General features: G+C 40.9%; 1 protein-coding gene across 8 annotated transcripts in view; it reads right to left on the bottom strand.

Moving 5' to 3' along the window:
* The window catches only part of abhd6 (Abhydrolase domain-containing protein 6), an 81962-nt gene that overhangs the window by 40563 nt on the left and 17217 nt on the right, over window positions 1-24182 (bottom strand). For all 8 annotated transcript variants that reach the window (XR_006762851.1, XR_006762848.1, XR_006762852.1 and 5 more), the window contains 2 exon segments: window positions 21507-21666; window positions 3445-3558 (listed from right to left, as the gene is read on the bottom strand). Coding sequence is in view for 2 of the 8 variants with exons in the window: in XM_045711233.1 (XP_045567189.1) it covers window positions 3445-3558; window positions 21507-21666 (274 nt within the window). In the remaining 6 variants the exon portion in view is untranslated.

The raw sequence follows: 24182 nt of genomic DNA, 5'->3' as shown, positions 1-24182 counted from the left end.
CCACATGTTTCAAGCAGACCACCATAGTCCCCTGTGCCCAAAGAAGCGAAGGTAACCTGCCTAAATGACTACTGATCCGGTGATGGCTCACATCAACACCATTATCCCAGAAACCCTAGACCCACTCCAATTTGCATACCGCCCCAACAGATCCACAGATGATGCAATCTCAATCGCACTCCACACAGCCCTTTCTCACCTGGACAAAAGGAACACCTATGTGAGAATGCTGTTCATCGACTACAGCTCAGCGTTCAACACCATAGTGCCCTCAAAGCTCATCACTAAGCTAAGGACCCTGGGACTAAACACCTCCCTCTGCAACTGGATCCTGGACTTCCTGACACATCTGCCACGCTGATCCTTAACACAGGGTCCCCTCAGGGGTGTGTACTTAGTACCCTCCTGTATTCCCTGTTCACCCACGACTGCGTGGCCAAACACGACTCCAACACCATCATTAAGTTTGCTGACGACACAACAGTGGTAGGCCTGATCACCGACAACGATGAGACGGCCTATAGAGAGGAGGTCAGAAAACTGGCAGTGTGGTGCCAGGACAACAACCTCTCCCTCAATGTGAACAAGACAAAAGAGCTGATCGTGGACTACAGGAAAAGGCGGACCGAATAGGCCCCCATTAACATCGACGGGGCTGTAGTGGAGCGGGTTGAGAATTTCAAGTTCCTTGGTGTCCACATCACCAACGAACTATCATGGTCCAAACATACCAAGACAGTCGTGAAGAGGGCACGACAAAACCTTTCCCCCCTCAGGAGACTGAAAAGATTTGGCATGGGTCCTGAGATCCTCAAAAAGGTTCTACAGCTACACCATCGAGAGCACCCTGACCGGTTGCATCACCACCTGGTATGGCAACTGCTTTTTTTTGCAACTCTGCCTAGAAGGCCAGCATCCCGGAGTCGCCTCTTCACTGTTGACGTTGAGACTAGGGTTTTGCGGTTACTATTTAATGAAGCTGCCAGTTGAGGACTTGTGAGGCGTCTGTTTCTCAAACTAGACACTCTAATGTACTTGTCCTCTTGCTCAGTTGTGCAGAGGGGCCTCCCACTCTTACTATTCTGGTTAGAGACAGTTTGCGCTGTTCTGTAAAGGGAGTAGTACACAGCGTTGTACGAGATCTTCAGTTTCTTGGCAATTTCTCGCATGGAATAGCCTTCATTTCTCAGAACAAGAATATACTGACGAGTTTCGTAAGAAAGGTCTTTGTTTCTGGCCATTTTCAGCCTGTAATCGAACCCACAAATGCTGATGCTCCAGATACTCAACTAGTCTAAAGAAGGCCAGTTTTATTGCTTCTTTAATCAGGACAACAGTTTTCAGCTGTGCTAACATAATGGCAAAAGGGTTTTCTAATGATCAATTAGCCTTTTAAAATGATAAACTTGGATTAGCTAACACAACGTGCCATTGGAACACAGGTTGCTGTAGATATGTAGATATTCCATAAAAATAAAAAGAATCAGCCGTTTCCAGCTACAATAGACATTTACAACATTAACAAAAATTAACAATGTCTACACTGTATTCTGATCAATCTGTTATTTTAATGGACCATTTTGTTTAGCTTTTCTTTCAAAAACAAGGACATTTCTAAGTGACCCCAAACTTTTGAACGGTAGTGTATGTGGTTATCTGAAGATGTTTTTTTTATTATTTATTTCACCTTTATCTTTTTATTTCCATCCTTTATTTAACCAGGTAGGCTAGTTGAGAACAAGTTCTCATTTACAACTGCGACCTGGCCAAGATAAAGCAAAGCACTTCGACACAAACAACAACACAGAGTTACATGGAATAAACAAGCGTACAGTCAATAACACAATAGAAAAAAAGAAAGTCTATATAAAATGTGTGCAAATGGCGTGAGGAGGTAAGGCAATAAATAGATCAGGCCTACCACATAGTAGCGAAGTAGTTACAATTTAGCAAATTAACACTGGAGGGATTGATGGGCAAGTAGAAATACTGGTTTGCAAAAGAGTAGAAAAGTAAATAAAAACAATATGGGGATGAGGTAGTTGGATGGGCTATTTACAGATGGGCTATGTACAGCTGCAGCGATCGGTTAGCTGCTCAGTTAGCTTTTGTTTAAGGTTTGTGAGGGAAATATAAGTCTCCAGCTTCAGAGATTTTTGCAATTTGTTCCAGTCATTGACAGCAGAGAACTGGAAGGAAAGGCGGCCAAAGGAGGTGTTGGCTTTGGGGATGACCAGCGAGATGTGCTACGGGTGGGTGTTGTTATGTTGACCAGTGAGCTGAGATAAGGCGGAGCTTTACCTAGCAAAGACTTATAGATGACCTGGAGCCAGTGGGTCTGGCGACGAATATGTAGCAAGGGCCAGCCGACGAGAGCATACAGGTCGCAGTGGTGGGTAGTATATGGGCTTTGGTGACAAAACGGATGGCACTGTGATAGACTGCATCCAGTTTGCTGAGTAGAGTGATAGAGGCTATTTTGTAAATGACATCGCCGAGTCGAGGATCGGTAGGATAGTCAGTTTTACGAGGGTATGTTTGGCGGAGTGAGTGAAGGAGGCTTTGTTGCGAAATAGGAAGCCGATTCTACATTTCATTTTGGATTGGAGATTTTTAATATGAGTCTGGACAGAGTTTAGTCTAGCCAGACACCTAGGTATTTGTAGTTGTCCACATATTCTTAGTCGGAACCGTCCAGAGTAGTGATGCTAGTCGGGCGGGTAGTGAACGGTTGAAAAGCATGCATTTAGTTTTACTAGCGTTTAAGAGCAGTTGGAGGCCACGGAAGGAGAGTTGTATGGCATTGAAGCTCGTCTGGAGGTTAGTTAACACAGTGTCCAAAGAAGGGCCAGATGTATACAGAATGGTGTCGTCTGCGTAGAGGTGGATCAGAGAATCACCAGCAGCGAGAGCGACATCGTTGATATATACAGAGAAAAGAGTCGGCCCGAGAATTGAACCCTGTGGTACCCCCATAGAGACTGCCAGAGGTCTGGACAACAGGCCCTCTGATTTGACACATTGAACTCTGTCTGAGAAGTAGTTGGTGAACCAGGCGAGGCAGTCATTTGAGAAACCAAGGCTGTTGAGTCTGCCGATAAAAATACGGTGATTGACAGAGTCGAAAGCCTTGGCCAGGTCGTACCTTGGCCTTGGCCAGGTACTTACTATGACTGAGATTTTATTTTTATTTATTTAACCTTTAATTAACCAGGAAGGGCTCGTTGAGATTTAAAATCTCTTTTTCAAGAGCGTCCTGGCCAAGATAGATATGTGGTTGTCTCACCTAGCTAAAGAGTTTCTGCTAAATAAATAAATAGTAAATGTAAAATGTGATCTTGGTACAGTAACAGTATACGGTGTTTACAGTGGTGTAACATGACGGGGCGCTTAAAGAAGGAAAATGAATGTAATCAATCAACCAACCAACCAATCAATCAGTACCTGTCGTATCCTCTTGACCTGTCCCTCTATGGAATAGTCTCTGGCATCGGTGCGGCTGGTGCCCTCGTGTCCGGGCATGTCAATGCACAGCAGGTGCTGGTGCTTGGGCAGAAACTACAGATAAAGACATACAGCACAGTTAACACCCCAACCACACTGTCTATCTACTACAGATAAAGACATACAGCACAGTTAACACCTAAACCACACTGTCTATCTACTACAGATAAACAGCACAGTTAACACCCCAACCACACTGTCTATCTACTACAGATAAAGATAAACAGTTAACACCCCAACCACACTGTCTATCTACTACAGATAAAGATAAACAGTTAACACCCCAACCACACTGTCTATCTACTACAGATAAAGATAAACAGTTAACACCCCAACCACACTGTCTATCTACTACAGATAAAGATAAACAGTTAACACCCCAACCACACTGTCTATCTACTACAGATAAAGATAAACAGTTAACACCCCAACCACACTGTCTATCTACTACAGATAAAGATAAACAGTTAACACCCCAACCACACTGTCTATCTACTACAGATAAAGATAAACAGTTAACACCCCAACCACACTGTCTATCTACTACAGATAAAGATAAACAGTTAACACCCCAACCACACTGTCTATCTACTACAGATAAAGATAAACAGTTAACACCCCAACCACACTGTCTATCTACTACAGATAAAGACAAACAGCACAGTTAACACCCCAACCACGCTGTCTATCTACTACAGATAAAGATAAACAGTTAACACCCCAACCACACTGTCTATCTACTACAGATAAAGATAAACAGTTAACACCCCAACCACACTGTCTATCTACTACAGATAAAGATAAACAGTTAACACCCCAACCACACTGTCTATCTACTACAGATAAAGATAAACAGTTAACACCCCAACCACACTGTCTATCTACTACAGATAAAGATAAACAGTTAACACCCCAACCACACTGTCTATCTACTACAGATAAAGATAAACAGTTAACACCCCAACCACACTGTCTATCTACTACAGATAAAGATAAACAGTTAACACCCCAACCACACTGTCTATCTACTACAGATAAAGATAAACAGTTAACACCCCAACCACACTGTCTATCTACTACAGATAAAGATAAACAGTTAACACCCCAACCACACTGTCTATCTACTACAGATAAAGATAAACAGCACATTAACACCCCAACCACACTGTCTATCTACTACAGATAAAGATAAACAGTTAACACCCCAACCACACTGTCTATCTACTACAGATAAAGATAAACAGTTAACACCCCAACCACACTGTCTATCTACTACAGATAAAGATAAACAGTTAACACCCCAACCACACTGTCTATCTACTACAGATAAAGATAAACAGTTAACACCCCAACCACACTGTCTATCTACTACAGATAAAGATAAACAGTTAACACCCCAACCACACTGTCTATCTACTACAGATAAAGATAAACAGTTAACACCCCAACCACACTGTCTATCTACTACAGATAAAGATAAACAGTTAACACCCCAACCACACTGTCTATCTACTACAGATAAAGATAAACAGTTAACACCCCAACCACACTGTCTATCTACTACAGATAAAGATAAACAGTTAACACCCCAACCACACTGTCTATCTACTACAGATAAAGATAAACAGTTAACACCCCAACCACACTGTCTATCTACTACAGATACAGATAAACAGTTAACACCCCAACCACACTGTCTATCTACTACAGATAAAGATAAACAGTTAACACCCCAACCACACTGTCTATCTACTACAGATAAAGATAAACAGTTAACACCCCAACCACACTGTCTATCTACTACAGATAAAGATAAACAGTTAACACCCCAACCACACTGTCTATCTACTACAGATAAAGATAAACAGTTAACACCCCAACCACACTGTCTATCTACTACAGATAAAGATAAACAGTTAACACCCCAACCACACTGTCTATCTACTACAGATAAAGATAAACAGTTAACACCCCAACCACACTGTCTATCTACTACAGATAAAGATAAACAGTTAACACCCCAACCACACTGTCTATCTACTACAGATAAAGATAAACAGTTAACACCCCAACCACACTGTCTATCTACTACAGATAAAGATAAACAGTTAACACCCCAACCACACTGTCTATCTACTACAGATAAAGATAAACAGCACAGTTAACACCCCAACCACACTGTCTATCTACTACAGATAAAGATAAACAGTTAACACCCCAACCACACTGTCTATCTACTACAGATAAAGATAAACAGTTAACACCCCAACCACACTGTCTATCTACTACAGATAAAGATAAACAGTTAACACCCCAACCACACTGTCTATCTACTACAGATAAAGATAAACAGTTAACACCCCAACCACACTGTCTATCTACTACAGATAAAGATAAACAGTTAACACCCCAACCACACTGTCTATCTACTACAGATAAAGATAAACAGTTAACACCCCAACCACACTGTCTATCTACTACAGATAAAGATAAACAGTTAACACCCCAACCACACTGTCTATCTACTACAGATAAAGATAAACAGTTAACACCCCAACCACACTGTCTATCTACTACAGATAAAGATAAACAGTTAACACCCCAACCACACTGTCTATCTACTACAGATAAAGAGAACAGTTAACACCCCAACCACACTGTCTATCTACTACAGATAAAGATAAACAGTTAACACCCCAACCACACTGTCTATCTACTACAGATAAAGATAAACAGTTAACACCCCAACCACACTGTCTATCTACTACAGATAAAGATAAACAGTTAACACCCCAACCACACTGTCTATCTACTACAGATAAAGATAAACAGTTAACACCCCAACCACACTGTCTATCTACTACAGATAAAGATAAACAGTTAACACCCCAACCACACTGTCTATCTACTACAGATAAAGATAAACAGAGTTAACACCCCAACCACACTGTCTATCTACTACAGATAAAGATAAACAGCACAGTTAACACCCCAACCACACTGTCTATCTACTACAGATAAAGACATAAACAGTTAACACCCCAACCACACTGTCTATCTACTACAGATAAAGATAAACAGTTAACACCCCAACCACACTGTCTATCTACTACAGATAAAGATAAACAGTTAACACCCCAACCACACTGTCTATCTACTACAGATAAAGATAAACACACAGTTAACACCCCAACCACACTGTCTATCTACTACAGATAAAGATAAACAGACAGTTAACACCCCAACCACACTGTCTATCTACTACAGATAAAGATAAACAGTTAACACCCCAACCACACTGTCTATCTACTACAGATAAAGATAAACAGTTAACACCCCAACCACACTGTCTATCTACTACAGATAAAGATAAACAGTTAACACCCCAACCACACTGTCTATCTACTACAGATAAAGATAAACAGTTAACACCCCAACCACACTGTCTATCTACTACAGATAAAGATAAACAGTTAACACCCCAACCACACTGTCTATCTACTACAGATAAAGATAAACAGTTAACACCCCAACCACACTGTCTATCTACTACAGATAAAGATAAACAGTTAACACCCCAACCACACTGTCTATCTACTACAGATAAAGATAAACAGTTAACACCCCAACCACACTGTCTATCTACTACAGATAAAGATAAACAGCACAGTTAACACCCCAACCACACTGTCTATCTACTACAGATAAAGATAAACAGCACAGTTAACACCCCAACCACACTGTCTATCTACTACAGATAAAGATAAACAGTTAACACCCCAACCACACTGTCTATCTACTACAGATAAAGATAAACAGTTAACACCCCAACCACACTGTCTATCTACTACAGATAAAGATAAACAGTTAACACCCCAACCACACTGTCTATCTACTACAGATAAAGATAAACAGTTAACACCCCAACCACACTGTCTATCTACTACAGATAAAGATAAACACGTTAACACCCCAACCACACTGTCTATCTACTACAGATAAAGATAAACAGTTAACACCCCAACCACACTGTCTATCTACTACAGATAAAGATAAACAGTTAACACCCCAACCACACTGTCTATCTACTACAGATAAAGATAAACAGTTAACACCCCAACCACACTGTCTATCTACTACAGATAAAGATAAACAGTTAACACCCCAACCACACTGTCTATCTACTACAGATAAAGATAAACAGTTAACACCCCAACCACACTGTCTATCTACTACAGATAAAGATAAACAGTTAACACCCCAACCACACTGTCTATCTACTACAGATAAAGATAAACAGTTAACACCCCAACCACACTGTCTATCTACTACAGATAAAGATAAACAGTTAACACCCCAACCACACTGTCTATCTACTACAGATAAAGATAAACAGTTAACACCCCAACCACACTGTCTATCTACTACAGATAAAGATAAACAGTTAACACCCCAACCACACTGTCTATCTACTACAGATAAAGATAAACAGCTTAACACCCCAACCACACTGTCTATCTACTACAGATAAAGATAAACAGTTAACACCCCAACCACACTGTCTATCTACTACAGATAAAGATAAACAGTTAACACCCCAACCACACTGTCTATCTACTACAGATAAAGATAAACAGTTAACACCCCAACCACACTGTCTATCTACTACAGATAAAGATAAACAGTTAACACCCCAACCACACTGTCTATCTACTACAGATAAAGATAAACAGTTAACACCCCAACCACACTGTCTATCTACTACAGATAAAGATAAACAGTTAACACCCCAACCACACTGTCTATCTACTACAGATAAAGATAAACAGTTAACACCCCAACCACACTGTCTATCTACTACAGATAAAGATAAACAGTTAACACCCCAACCACACTGTCTATCTACTACAGATAAAGATAAACAGTTAACACCCCAACCACACTGTCTATCTACTACAGATAAAGATAAACAGCACAGTTAACACCCCAACCACACTGTCTATCTACTACAGATAAAGACAAACAGTTAACACCCCAACCACACTGTCTATCTACTACAGATAAAGATAAACAGTTAACACCCCAACCACACTGTCTATCTACTACAGATAAAGATAAACAACAGTTAACACCCCAACCACACTGTCTATCTACTACAGATAAAGATAAACAGTTAACACCCCAACCACACTGTCTATCTACTACAGATAAAGATAAACAGACATTAACACCCCAACCACACTGTCTATCTACTACAGATAAAGATAAACAGTTAACACCCCAACCACACTGTCTATCTACTACAGATAAAGATAAACAGTTAACACCCCAACCACACTGTCTATCTACTACAGATAAAGATAAACAGTTAACACCCCAACCACACTGTCTATCTACTACAGATAAAGATAAACAGTTAACACCCCAACCACACTGTCTATCTACTACAGATAAAGATAAACAGTTAACACCCCAACCACACTGTCTATCTACTACAGATAAAGATAAACAGTTAACACCCCAACCACACTGTCTATCTACTACAGATAAAGATAAACAGTTAACACCCCAACCACACTGTCTATCTACTACAGATAAAGATAAACAGCACAGTTAACACCCCAACCACACTGTCTATCTACTACAGATAAAGATAAACAGTTAACACCCCAACCACACTGTCTATCTACTACAGATAAAGATAAACAGTTAACACCCCAACCACACTGTCTATCTACTACAGATAAAGATAAACAGTTAACACCCCAACCACACTGTCTATCTACTACAGATAAAGATAAACAGTTAACACCCCAACCACACTGTCTATCTACTACAGATAAAGATAAACAGTTAACACCCCAACCACACTGTCTATCTACTACAGATAAAGATAAACAGTTAACACCCCAACCACACTGTCTATCTACTACAGATAAAGATAAACAGCTTAACACCCCAACCACACTGTCTATCTACTACAGATAAAGATAAACAGTTAACACCCCAACCACACTGTCTATCTACTACAGATAAAGATAAACAGTTAACACCCCAACCACACTGTCTATCTACTACAGATAAAGATAAACAGTTAACACCCCAACCACACTGTCTATCTACTACAGATAAAGATAAACAGTTAACACCCCAACCACACTGTCTATCTACTACAGATAAAGATAAACAGTTAACACCCCAACCACACTGTCTATCTACTACAGATAAAGATAAACAGTTAACACCCCAACCACACTGTCTATCTACTACAGATAAAGATAAACAGTTAACACCCCAACCACACTGTCTATCTACTACAGATAAAGATAAACAGTTAACACCCCAACCACACTGTCTATCTACTACAGATAAAGATAAACAGTTAACACCCCAACCACACTGTCTATCTACTACAGATAAAGATAAACAGTTAACACCCCAACCACACTGTCTATCTACTACAGATAAAGATAAACAGTTAACACCCCAACCACACTGTCTATCTACTACAGATAAAGATAAACAGCATTAACACCCCAACCACACTGTCTATCTACTACAGATAAAGATAAACAGTTAACACCCCAACCACACTGTCTATCTACTACAGATAAAGATAAACAGCATTAACACCCCAACCACACTGTCTATCTACTACAGATAAAGACAAACAGTTAACACCCCAACCACACTGTCTATCTACTACAGATAAAGATAAACAGTTAACACCCCAACCACACTGTCTATCTACTACAGATAAAGATAAACAGCACAGTTAACACCCCAACCACACTGTCTATCTACTACAGATAAAGACATACAGCACAGTTAACACCCCAACCACACTGTCTATCTACTACAGATAAAGATAAACAGTTAACACCCCAACCACACTGTCTATCTACTACAGATAAAGATAAACAGTTAACACCCCAACCACACTGTCTATCTACTACAGATAAAGATAAACAGTTAACACCCCAACCACACTGTCTATCTACTACAGATAAAGATAAACAGCACAGTTAACACCCCAACCACACTGTCTATCTACTACAGATAAAGATAAACAGTTAACACCCCAACCACACTGTCTATCTACTACAGATAAAGATAAACAGTTAACACCCCAACCACACTGTCTATCTACTACAGATAAAGATAAACAGTTAACACCCCAACCACACTGTCTATCTACTACAGATAAAGATAAACAGTTAACACCCCAACCACACTGTCTATCTACTACAGATAAAGATAAACAGTTAACACCCCAACCACGCTGTCTATCTACTACAGATAAAGATAAACAGTTAACACCCCAACCACACTGTCTATCTACTACAGATAAAGATAAACAGTTAACACCCCAACCACACTGTCTATCTACTACAGATAAAGATAAACAGTTAACACCCCAACCACACTGTCTATCTACTACAGATAAAGATAAACAGTTAACACCCCAACCACACTGTCTATCTACTACAGATAAAGATAAACAGTTAACACCCCAACCACACTGTCTATCTACTACAGATAAAGATAAACAGCACAGTTAACACCCCAACCACACTGTCTATCTACTACAGATAAAGATAAACAGCACAGTTAACACCCCAACCACACTGTCTATCTACTACAGATAAAGATAAACAGTTAACACCCCAACCACACTGTCTATCTACTACAGATAAAGATAAACAGCACAGTTAACACCCCAACCACACTGTCTATCTACTACAGATAAAGATAAACAGTTAACACCCCAACCACACTGTCTATCTACTACAGATAAAGATAAACAGCACAGTTAACACCCCAACCACACTGTCTATCTACTACAGATAAAGATAAACAGCACAGTTAACACCCCAACCACACTGTCTATCTACTACAGATAAAGATAAACAGTTAACACCCCAACCACACTGTCTATCTACTACAGATAAAGATAAACAGTTAACACCCCAACCACACTGTCTATCTACTACAGATAAAGATAAACAGTTAACACCCCAACCACACTGTCTATCTACTACAGATAAAGATAAACAGCACAGTTAACACCCCAACCACACTGTCTATCTACTACAGATAAAGATAAACAGTTAACACCCCAACCACACTGTCTATCTACTACAGATAAAGATAAACAGTTAACACCCCAACCACACTGTCTATCTACTACAGATAAAGATAAACAGTTAACACCCCAACCACACTGTCTATCTACTACAGATAAAGATAAACAGTTAACACCCCAACCACACTGTCTATCTACTACAGATAAAGATAAACAGTTAACACCCCAACCACACTGTCTATCTACTACAGATAAAGATAAACAGTTAACACCCCAACCACACTGTCTATCTACTACAGATAAAGATAAACAGTTAACACCCCAACCACACTGTCTATCTACTACAGATAAAGATAAACAGCACAGTTAACACCCCAACCACACTGTCTATCTACTACAGATAAAGATAAACAGTTAACACCCCAACCACACTGTCTATCTACTACAGATAAAGATAAACAGCACAGTTAACACCCCAACCACACTGTCTATCTACTACAGATAAAGATAAACAGCACAGTTAACACCCCAACCACACTGTCTATCTACTACAGATAAAGATAAACAGTTAACACCCCAACCACACTGTCTATCTACTACAGATAAAGATAAACAGTTAACACCCCAACCACACTGTCTATCTACTACAGATAAAGATAAACAGCACAGTTAACACCCCAACCACACTGTCTATCTACTACAGATAAAGATAACACAGTTAACACCCCAACCACACTGTCTATCTACTACAGATAAAGATAAACAGCACAGTTAACACCCCAACCACACTGTCTATCTACTACAGATAAACAGTTAACACCCCAACCACACTGTCTATCTACTACAGATAAAGATAAACAGTTAACACCCCAACCACACTGTCTATCTACTACAGATAAAGATAAACAGTTAACACCCCAACCACACTGTCTATCTACTACAGATAAAGATAAACAGCACAGTTAACACCCCAACCACACTGTCTATCTACTACAGATAAAGATAAACAGCACAGTTAACACCCCAACCACACTGTCTATCTACTACAGATAAAGATAAACAGTTAACACCCCAACCACACTGTCTATCTACTACAGATAAAGATAAACAGTTAACACCCCAACCACACTGTCTATCTACTACAGATAAAGATAAACAGCTTAACACCCCAACCACACTGTCTATCTACTACAGATAAAGATAAACAGTTAACACCCCAACCACACTGTCTATCTACTACAGATAAAGATAAACAGTTAACACCCCAACCACACTGTCTATCTACTACAGATAAAGATAAACAGCTTAACACCCCAACCACACTGTCTATCTACTACAGATAAAGATAAACAGTTAACACCCCAACCACACTGTCTATCTACTACAGATAAAGATAAACAGTTAACACCCCAACCACACTGTCTATCTACTACAGATAAAGATAAACAGCACAGTTAACACCCCAACCACACTGTCTATCTACTACAGATAAAGATAAACAGATTAACACCCCAACCACACTGTCTATCTACTACAGATAAAGATAAACAGTTAACACCCCAACCACACTGTCTATCTACTACAGATAAAGATAAACAGTTAACACCCCAACCACACTGTCTATCTACTACAGATAAAGATAAACAGTTAACACCCCAACCACACTGTCTATCTACTACAGATAAAGATAAACAGTTAACACCCCAACCACACTGTCTATCTACTACAGATAAAGATAAACAGTTAACACCCCAACCACACTGTCTATCTACTACAGATAAAGATAAACAGTTAACACCCCAACCACACTGTCTATCTACTACAGATAAAGATAAACAGTTAACACCCCAACCACACTGTCTATCTACTACAGATAAAGATAAACAGTTAACACCCCAACCACACTGTCTATCTACTACAGATAAAGATAAACAGCCATTAACACCCCAACCACACTGTCTATCTACTACAGATAAAGATAAACAGTTAACACCCCAACCACACTGTCTATCTACTACAGATAAAGATAAACAGTTAACACCCCAACCACACTGTCTATCTACTACAGATAAAGATAAACAGTTAACACCCCAACCACACTGTCTATCTACTACAGATAAAGATAAACAGTTAACACCCCAACCACACTGTCTATCTACTACAGATAAAGATAAACAGTTAACACCCCAACCACACTGTCTATCTACTACAGATAAAGATAAACAGTTAACACCCCAACCACACTGTCTATCTACTACAGATAAAGATAACACAGTTAACACCCCAACCACACTGTCTATCTACTACAGATAAAGATAAACAGCACAGTTAACACCCCAACCACACTGTCTATCTACTACAGATAAAGATAAACAGTTAACACCCCAACCACACTGTCTATCTACTACAGATAAAGATAAACAGTTAACACCCCAACCACACTGTCTATCTACTACAGATAAAGATAAACAGCACAGTTAACACCCCAACCACACTGTCTATCTACTACAGATAAAGATAAACAGTTAACACCCCAACCACACTGTCTATCTACTACAGATAAAGATAAACAGTTAACACCCCAACCACACTGTCTATCTACTACAGATAAAGATAAACAGTTAACACCCCAACCACACTGTCTATCTACTACAGATAAAGATAAACAGTTAACACCCCAACCACACTGTCTATCTACTACAGATAAAGATAAACAGTTAACACCCCAACCACACTGTCTATCTACTACAGATAAAGATAAACAGTTAACACCCCAACCACACTGTCTATCTACTACAGATAAAGATAAACAGTTAACACCCCAACCACACTGTCTATCTACTACAGATAAAGATAAACAGAGTTAACACCCCAACCACACTGTCTATCTACTACAGATAAAGATAAACAGTTAACACCCCAACCACACTGTCTATCTACTACAGATAAAGATAAACAGTTAACACCCCAACCACACTGTCTATCTACTACAGATAAAGATAAACAGTTAACACCCCAACCACACTGTCTATCTACTACAGATAAAGATAAACAGCACAGTTAACACCCCAACCACACTGTCTATCTACTACAGATAAAGATAAACAGTTAACACCCCAACCACACTGTCTATCTACTACAGATAAAGATAAACAGTTAACACCCCAACCACACTGTCTATCTACTACAGATAAAGATAAACAGCACAGTTAACACCCCAACCACACTGTCTATCTACTACAGATAAAGATAAACAGTTAACACCCCAACCACACTGTCTATCTACTACAGATAAAGATAAACAGCACAGTTAACACCCCAACCACACTGTCTATCTACTACAGATAAAGATAAACAGTTAACACCCCAACCACACTGTCTATCTACTACAGATAAAGATAAACAGTTAACACCCCAACCACACTGTCTATCTACTACAGATAAAGATAAACAGTTAACACCCCAACCACACTGTCTATCTACTACAGATAAAGATAAACAGTTAACACCCCAACCACACTGTCTATCTACTACAGATAAAGATAAACAGTTAACACCCCAACCACACTGTCTATCTACTACAGATAAAGATAAACAGTTAACACCCCAACCACACTGTCTATCTACTACAGATAAAGATAAACAGTTAACACCCCAACCACACTGTCTATCTACTACAGATAAAGATAAACAGTTAACACCCCAACCACACTGTCTATCTACTACAGATAAAGATAACACAGTTAACACCCCAACCACACTGTCTATCTACTACAGATAAAGATAAACAGTTAACACCCCAACCACACTGTCTATCTACTACAGATAAAGATAAACAGCACAGTTAACACCCCAACCACACTGTCTATCTACTACAGATAAAGATAAACAGTTAACACCCCAACCACACTGTCTATCTACTACAGATAAAGATAAACAGTTAACACCCCAACCACACTGTCTATCTACTACAGATAAAGATAAACAGCACAGTTAACACCCCAACCACACTGTCTATCTACTACAGATAAAGATAAACAGCACAGTTAACACCCCAACCACACTGTCTATCTACTACAGATAAAGATAAACAGTTAACACCCCAACCACACTGTCTATCTACTACAGATAAAGATAAACAGCATTAACACCCCAACCACACTGTCTATCTACTACAGATAAAGATAAACAGACAGTTAACACCCCAACCACACTGTCTATCTACTACAGATAAAGATAAACAGTTAACACCCCAACCACACTGTCTATCTACTACAGATAAAGATAAACAGTTAACACCCCAACCACACTGTCTATCTACTACAGATAAAGATAAACAGTTAACACCCCAACCACACTGTCTATCTACTACAGATAAAGATAAACAGTTAACACCCCAACCACACTGTCTATCTACTACAGATAAAGATAAACAGTTAACACCCCAACCACACTGTCTATCTACTACAGATAAAGATAAACAGCACAGTTAACACCCCAACCACACTGTCTATCTACTACAGATAAAGATAAACAGTTAACACCCCAACCACACTGTCTATCTACTACAGATAAAGATAAACAGCATTAACACCCCAACCACACTGTCTATCTACTACAGATAAAGATAAACAGCACAGTTAACACCCCAACCACACTGTCTATCTACTACAGATAAAGATAAACAGTTAACACCCCAACCACACTGTCTATCTACTACAGATAAAGATAAACAGTTAACACCCCAACCACACTGTCTATCTACTACAGATAAAGATAAACAGTTAACACCCCAACCACACTGTCTATCTACTACAGATAAAGATAAACAGTTAACACCCCAACCACACTGTCTATCTACTACAGATAAAGATAAACAGTTAACACCCCAACCACACTGTCTATCTACTACAGATAAAGATAAACAGTTAACACCCCAACCACACTGTCTATCTACTACAGATAAAGATAAACAGTTAACACCCCAACCACACTGTCTATCTACTACAGATAAAGATAAACAGCATTAACACCCCAACCACACTGTCTATCTACTACAGATAAAGATAAACAGTTAACACCCCAACCACACTGTCTATCTACTACAGATAAAGATAAACAGTTAACACCCCAACCACACTGTCTATCTACTACAGATAAAGATAAACAGTTAACACCCCAACCACACTGTCTATCTACTACAGATAAAGATAAACAGTTAACACCCCAACCACACTGTCTATCTACTACAGATAAAGATAAACAGCACAGTTAACACCCCAACCACACTGTCTATCTACTACAGATAAAGATAAACAGATTAACACCCCAACCACACTGTCTATCTACTACAGATAAAGATAAACAGTTAACACCCCAACCACACTGTCTATCTACTACAGATAAAGATAAACAGTTAACACCCCAACCACACTGTCTATCTACTACAGATAAAGATAAACAGTTAACACCCCAACCACACTGTCTATCTACTACAGATAAAGATAAACAGTTAACACCCCAACCACACTGTCTATCTACTACAGATAAAGATAAACAGTTAACACCCCAACCACACTGTCTATCTACTACAGATAAAGATAAACAGTTAACACCCCAACCACACTGTCTATCTACTACAGATAAAGATAAACAGTTAACACCCCAACCACACTGTCTATCTACTACAGATAAAGATAAACAGTTAACACCCCAACCACACTGTCTATCTACTACAGATAAAGATAAACAGTTAACACCCCAACCACACTGTCTATCTACTACAGATAAAGATAAACAGCACAGTTAACACCCCAACCACACTGTCTATCTACTACAGATAAAGATAAACAGCACAGTTAACACCCCAACCACACTGTCTATCTACTACAGATAAAGATAAACAGTTAACACCCCAACCACACTGTCTATCTACTACAGATAAAGATAAACAGTTAACACCCCAACCACACTGTCTATCTACTACAGATAAAGATAAACCAGTTAACACCCCAACCACACTGTCTATCTACTACAGATAAAGATAAACAGTTAACACCCCAACCACACTGTCTATCTACTACAGATAAAGATAAACAGTTAACACCCCAACCACACTGTCTATCTACTACAGATAAAGATAAACAGTTAACACCCCAACCACACTGTCTATCTACTACAGATAAAGATAAACAGTTAACACCCCAACCACACTGTCTATCTACTACAGATAAAGATAAACAGTTAACACCCCAACCACACTGTCTATCTACTACAGATAAAGATAAACAGTTAACACCCCAACCACACTGTCTATCTACTACAGATAAAGATAAACAGTTAACACCCCAACCACGCTGTCTATCTACTACAGATAAAGATAAACAGTTAACACCCCAACCACACTGTCTATCTACTACAGATAAAGATAAACAGCCTTAACACCCCAACCACACTGTCTATCTACTACAGATAAAGATAAACAGCAATTAACACCCCAACCACACTGTCTATCTACTACAGATAAAGATAAACAGTTAACACCCCAACCACACTGTCTATCTACTACAGATAAAGATAAACAGTTAACACCCCAACCACACTGTCTATCTACTACAGATAAAGATAAACAGTTAACACCCCAACCACACTGTCTATCTACTACAGATAAAGATAAACAGCACAGTTAACACCCCAACCACACTGTCTATCTACTACAGATAAAGATAAACAGTTAACACCCCAACCACACTGTCTATCTACTACAGATAAAGATAAACAGTTAACACCCCAACCACACTGTCTATCTACTACAGATAAAGATAAACAGTTAACACCCCAACCACACTGTCTATCTACTACAGATAAAGATAAACAGCACAGTTAACACCCCAACCACACTGTCTATCTACTACAGATAAAGATAAACAGCACAGTTAACACCCCAACCACACTGTCTATCTACTACAGATAAAGATAAACAGTTAACACAGTTATATTCTAGGTACATCACAGTTAAAAACGACAAACATTCCTCTAGTCTACATATCCTGTCTACTTTATCCATTAATGATCCTTATCCTGTTATTGCACTACTAACAACATTGTATTAGCACGTTACGTTATTTAGTAGGTGCTAACATAGCATTGTTACTGTAGTAATTACATCGTTACAAAAGGTATAAAAGCAATGTAACATGACTGTTCACCAGTGTTGTAGTCGAGTCAATAAACCTTGAGGTCGAGTCCCAAGTCCCCTGTGCACGAGTCCGAGTCACTATGGCTATGTCCGAGTCAGAGTCACCAATGCTCGAGTCAAGAGTCCCTTTGACTAAAGTCCGAATCCCAGCGTTCCAGTCATGGGTCCCAGTGCGTGTCCTGGTCCCAGTGCTCCAGTCTGAGTCACTGGATCTGAGTCCTGGTCCCAGTGCTCCAGTCTGAGTTACTGGGTCTGAGACCTGGTCCCAGTCTGAGTCACTGGATCTGAGTCCTAGTCCCAGTGCTCCAGTCTGAGTCACTGGATCTGAGTCCTAGTCCCAGTGCTCCAGTCTGAGTCACTGGATCTGAGTCCTAGTCCCAGTGCTCCAGTCTGAGTCACTGGGTCTGAGTTCAATATTAAAATGTGCTATTTTCTGTTGGTTTATGTGCAGATTAAAAAAAAAACTTTTGAAAGCAAAATGAATGATGCTAGTCTGCTGCTACATTTACGCTTCTTTTGATTTGTTAGAGGAAATCTGCCTAGCAACAACTAGTGGCGGGCTGGCGGGAAGACTTTCATGCGAGTATTGAAGTTAGGCAAAGATTTTCCTCCTTCCCCAATGGTCATAATTGCCTTCAATATGAAAACAAATAAGTCTCCTTCGTACACAGACTCACACATTTCTATTTTAACGTTCAATAGTTATGTCAAATCAATAATGATGTTTTGAAGGGATGAATGGTCTCTCGATGGACTTGGCTATTGCGCCTGTCAGATTATTAGTTGTAATAATTCTAACATTCTCTCAGCTACTTTCTTTGTGATTGCCCACTGATATGTGTAGTTTAAAAACATATCCAGACTGGTCAGAACCTGGCTGTTGGACTGGTCAGAACCTGGTTATGGACCTGGCTATGGGATGCAGGGGGGAGACTAGTCAGAACCTGGCTGTGGACCTGGCTATGGGATGTAGGGGGGAGACTAGTCAGAACCTGGCTGTGAGACTGGTCAGAACCTGGCTGTGAGACTGGTCAGAACCTGGCTATGGACCTGGTCAGAACCTGGCTGTGGGACTGGTCTGAACCTGGCTATGGACCTGGTCTGAACCTGGCTATGGACCTGGTCTGAACCTGGCTATGGACCTGGTCTGAACCTGGCTATGGACCTGGTCAGAACCTGGCTATGGACCTGGTCAGAACCTGGCTATGGGACTGGTCTGAACCTGGCTATGGACCTGGTCTGAACCTGGCTATGGACCTGGTCAGAACCTGGCTATGGACCTGGTCAGAACCTGGCTATGGACCTGGTCAGAACCTGGCTATGGACCTGGTCAGAACCTGGCTATGGACCTGGTCAGAACCTGGCTATGGACCTGGTCAGAACCTGGCTATGGGACTGGTCAGAACCTGGCTATGGACCTGGTCTGAACCTGGCTATGGACCTGGTCAGAACCTGGCTGTGGGACTGGTTTAATTACTTGTTACTTTTATTTGTTATTCTTATCCGTATTTTTTTTAAACTGCATTGTTGGTTAGGTGCTCGTAAGTAAGCATTTCAATGTTGTATTCTGCACATGTGACTAATACAATTTGATTTGATGACCAGCTGATCAAATCAAATGTTATTTGTCACGTGGGCGGAGCGATGATGTGGGCGGATGATGTGGGGCGGATGATGTGGGGCGGATGATGTGGGGCGGATGATGTGGGGCTGATGATGTGGGGCTGATGATGTGGGGCGGATGATGTGGGGCGGATGATGTGGGGCGGATGATGTGGGGCTGATGATGTGGGGCGGATGATGTGGGGCTGATGATGTGGGGCGGATGATGTGGGGCTGATGATGTGGGGCTGATGATGTGGGGCTGATGATGTGGGGCGGATGATGTGGGGCGGATGATGTGGCTGCATGTGCCGTTGTGGCGTGTCCTTCCCACTGCTAGCAACAGAACACAACCCTTGCTGCTCAGCACACCCAATATTCTGCTTATCATAGTGACCAATCCAGTCCAAAAACAAGTCACGAGAAGGCCAGTCCGAGTCACCAATTGTCGAGCAGGCAAGTCATGAAAATCGGGACTCGAGTTCGAATCCTGGACACAAGTACTACAACACTGCTGTTTACTATGTTCACTGTATAGTCTGATGTACTATGATACTGTTTACTATGATACTGTTTACTATGTTCACTGTATAGTCTGATGTACTATGATACTGTTTACTATGATACTGTTTACTATGTTCACTGTATGGTCTGATGTACTATGATACTGTTTACTATGTTCACTGTATGGTCTGATGTACTATGTTCACTGTTTACTATGTTCACTGTATGGTCTGATGTACTATGATACTGTTTACTATGTTCACTGTATGGTCTGATGTACTATGATACTGTTTACTATGTTCACTGTATGGTCTGATGTACTATGATACTGTTTACTATGTTCACTGTATGGTCTGATGTACTATGATACTGTTTACTATGTTCACTGTATGGTCTGATGTACTATGATACTGTTTACTATGTTCACTGTATGGTCTGATGTACGATGATCACTGTATGGTCTGATTTCAGGTAGACATTATCTGTGATATTTATCAGACACTCAAAGCAACTTAAAGTGAGTGTATTTTTAGTAAATGTGATTCCTGCAAAATGTGTGCAAGGTTGTCCTATGGTTGTCCTATGGCTGTCCTATGGCTGTCCATACTGTACCTTAGCCACAGGCAGCCACATGTCCTTGTTAGCAGAAAAGCCGTGGAGCATGAGAATAGAGGGGCGGCCTGGACCAGGCTTCCCTCTGTGGGAGTAACAGAACCGGTAACCTCTGTTCTCAGAGTAGACAACCTGCAGGCCCAGCCGGCGACGCCAGTACCTGATACGGGGGGAGACAGTCATGGGTCAGTTAGCTAGTTAGGAGAAAGATAGAACATAGAGTCAGTTAATGACAAATAGAAAGACAGTAACAGTAAAAACAACAGTATGTGCAGTGGGGAACCCCCCCCCCCAATGGACATAAAGGGCTTGTCGAGTAACCCCCCCAACAATGGACATAAAGGGCTTGTCGAGTAACCCCCCAAACAATGGACTATTCCCCCCCCCCCCAATGGACATAAAGGGCTTGTCGAGTATTCCCCCCCCAACAATGGACATAAAGGGCTTGTCAAGTATTCCCCCCCCAACAATGGACATAAAGGGCTTGTCGAGTATCCCCCCCCCATGGACATAAAGGGCTTGTCGAGTAACCCCCCCCAATGGACATAAAGGGCTTGTCGAGTAACCCCCCCAATGGACATAAAGGGCTTGTCGAGTAACCCCCCCATGGACATAAAGGGCTTGTCAAGTATTCCCCCCCATGGACATAAAGGGCTTGTCGATTATCCCCCCCCATGGACATAAAGGGCTTGTCGATTATCTCCCCCCCCATGGACATAAAGGGCTTGTCGAGTAACCCCCATGGACATAAAGGGCTTGTCGATTATCTCCCCCAAGGACATAAATCACACAGATTCAGCAGTGTTTATTATAGGAGTCCACGACAGGGATTTTCCCAGTGTATTTTAGCAACAGTGGGTAGCTTCCTTCGTTAGCAAGAAGCGCGAGTCATCAAGAAGATGGTTGAATATGGCGCTGTTCAGCAGTGAAAACCTTCTAGGATCGATTTCAGCAGTTGACAAAAGAAGAAAAGGTCTGTTTTCTGTCTGTTATCCCCAACGAAAGACATTGCCTTTATTGAAAGACTTGGCTGCCCCAGCTAAACTTGACTGATCTGAAGGAATTGCTTACAAGTGTACAAGAGATTTCTTTATAGGCAGAGAGATTTACTTTTCGTAACCGTAAGCAGCTTGTTGGTGAAACGCTTTATGAGTACATTGCTGCCAATGGAAGAACAGCGAGGGACGCGAGGAAAGCAACCCCACTGCGCAACGATGACGAGGAGAGAGACTATAAGTGTTGTTTCTGCACTGAAAGAAGAAGGGCTCTGCTGAAAAGCACGAGTCAGCAGCTCAGTGAGAGGTCTACACACCAGACATCACACTCGAAGAGTGGACAAGAAGTGAACTTGATTGACAAAGGAGAAGAAGAGTGCCTCGGCGTTGTGTCTTGGCTGTGGACAGCAGCAGAGGACAAAACTGAATTAGGGCCTCTTCAATGTGAAAGCTGACAGAGTATGTGAAACCATCATGTAACAGTCCAGGGTAATGGAGTGAAACCATCATGCAACGGTCCAGGGTAATGGAGTGAAACCATCATGTAACGGTCCAGGGTAATGGAGTGAAACCATCATGCAACGGTCCAGGGTAATGAGTGAAACCATCATGCAACGGTCCAGGGTAATGTAGTGAAACCATCATGTAACGGTCCAGGGTAATGGAGTGAAACCATCATGTAACGGTCCAGGGTAATGTAGTGAAACCATCATGTAACGGTCCAGGGTAATGTAGTGAAACCATCATGCAACGGTCCAGGGTAATGGAGTGAAACCATCATGTAACGGTCCAGGGTAATGGAGTGAAACCATCATGTAACAGTCCAGGGTAATGGAGTGAAACCATCATGTAACGGTCCAGGGTAATGTAGTGAAACCATCATGTAACGGTCCAGGGTAATGTAGTGAAACCATCATGTAACGGTCCAGGGTAATGTAGTGAAACCATCATGCAACGGTCCAGGGTAATGGAGTGAAACCATCATGTAACAGTCCAGGGTAATGGAGTGAAACCATCATGTAACGGTCCAGGGTAATGTAGTGAAACCATCATGTAACGGTCCAGGGTAATGTAGTGAAACCATCATGCAACGGTCCAGGGTAATGGAGTGAAACCATCATGTAACAGTCCAGGGTAATGGAGTGAAACCATCATGTAACGGTCCAGGGTAATGTAGTGAAACCATCATGTAACGGTCCAGGGTAATGTAGTGAAACCATCATGTAACGGTCCAGGGTAATGTAGTGAAACCATCATGTAACGGTCCAGGGTAATGGAGTGAAACCATCATGTAACGGTCCAGGGTAATGGAGTGAAACCATCATGTAACGGTCCAGGGTAATGTAGTGAAACCATCATGTAACGGTCCAGGGTAATGTAGTGAAACCACCATGTAACGGTCCAGGGTAATGAGTGAAACCATCATGTTATGGTCCAGGGTAATGGAGTGAAACCATCATGTAATGGTCCAGGGTAATGTAGTGAAACCATCATGTAACGGTCCAGGGTAATGTAGTGAAACCATCATGTAACGGTCCAGGGTAATGTAGTGAAACCATCATGTAACGGTCCAGGGTAATGTAGTGAAACCATCATGTAACGGTCCAGGGTAATGTAGTGAAACCATCATGTTATGGTCCAGGGTAATGGAGTGAAACCATCATGTTATGGTCCAGGGTAA

Source organism: Salmo salar, unplaced genomic scaffold (genome assembly GCF_905237065.1).
Source record: "Salmo salar unplaced genomic scaffold, Ssal_v3.1, whole genome shotgun sequence".
Lineage (NCBI taxonomy): Eukaryota > Metazoa > Chordata > Actinopteri > Salmoniformes > Salmonidae > Salmo > Salmo salar.
The sequence above is the reverse complement of the archived record's forward strand: the minus strand, read 5'-3'. Positions and strand labels throughout refer to the sequence as shown.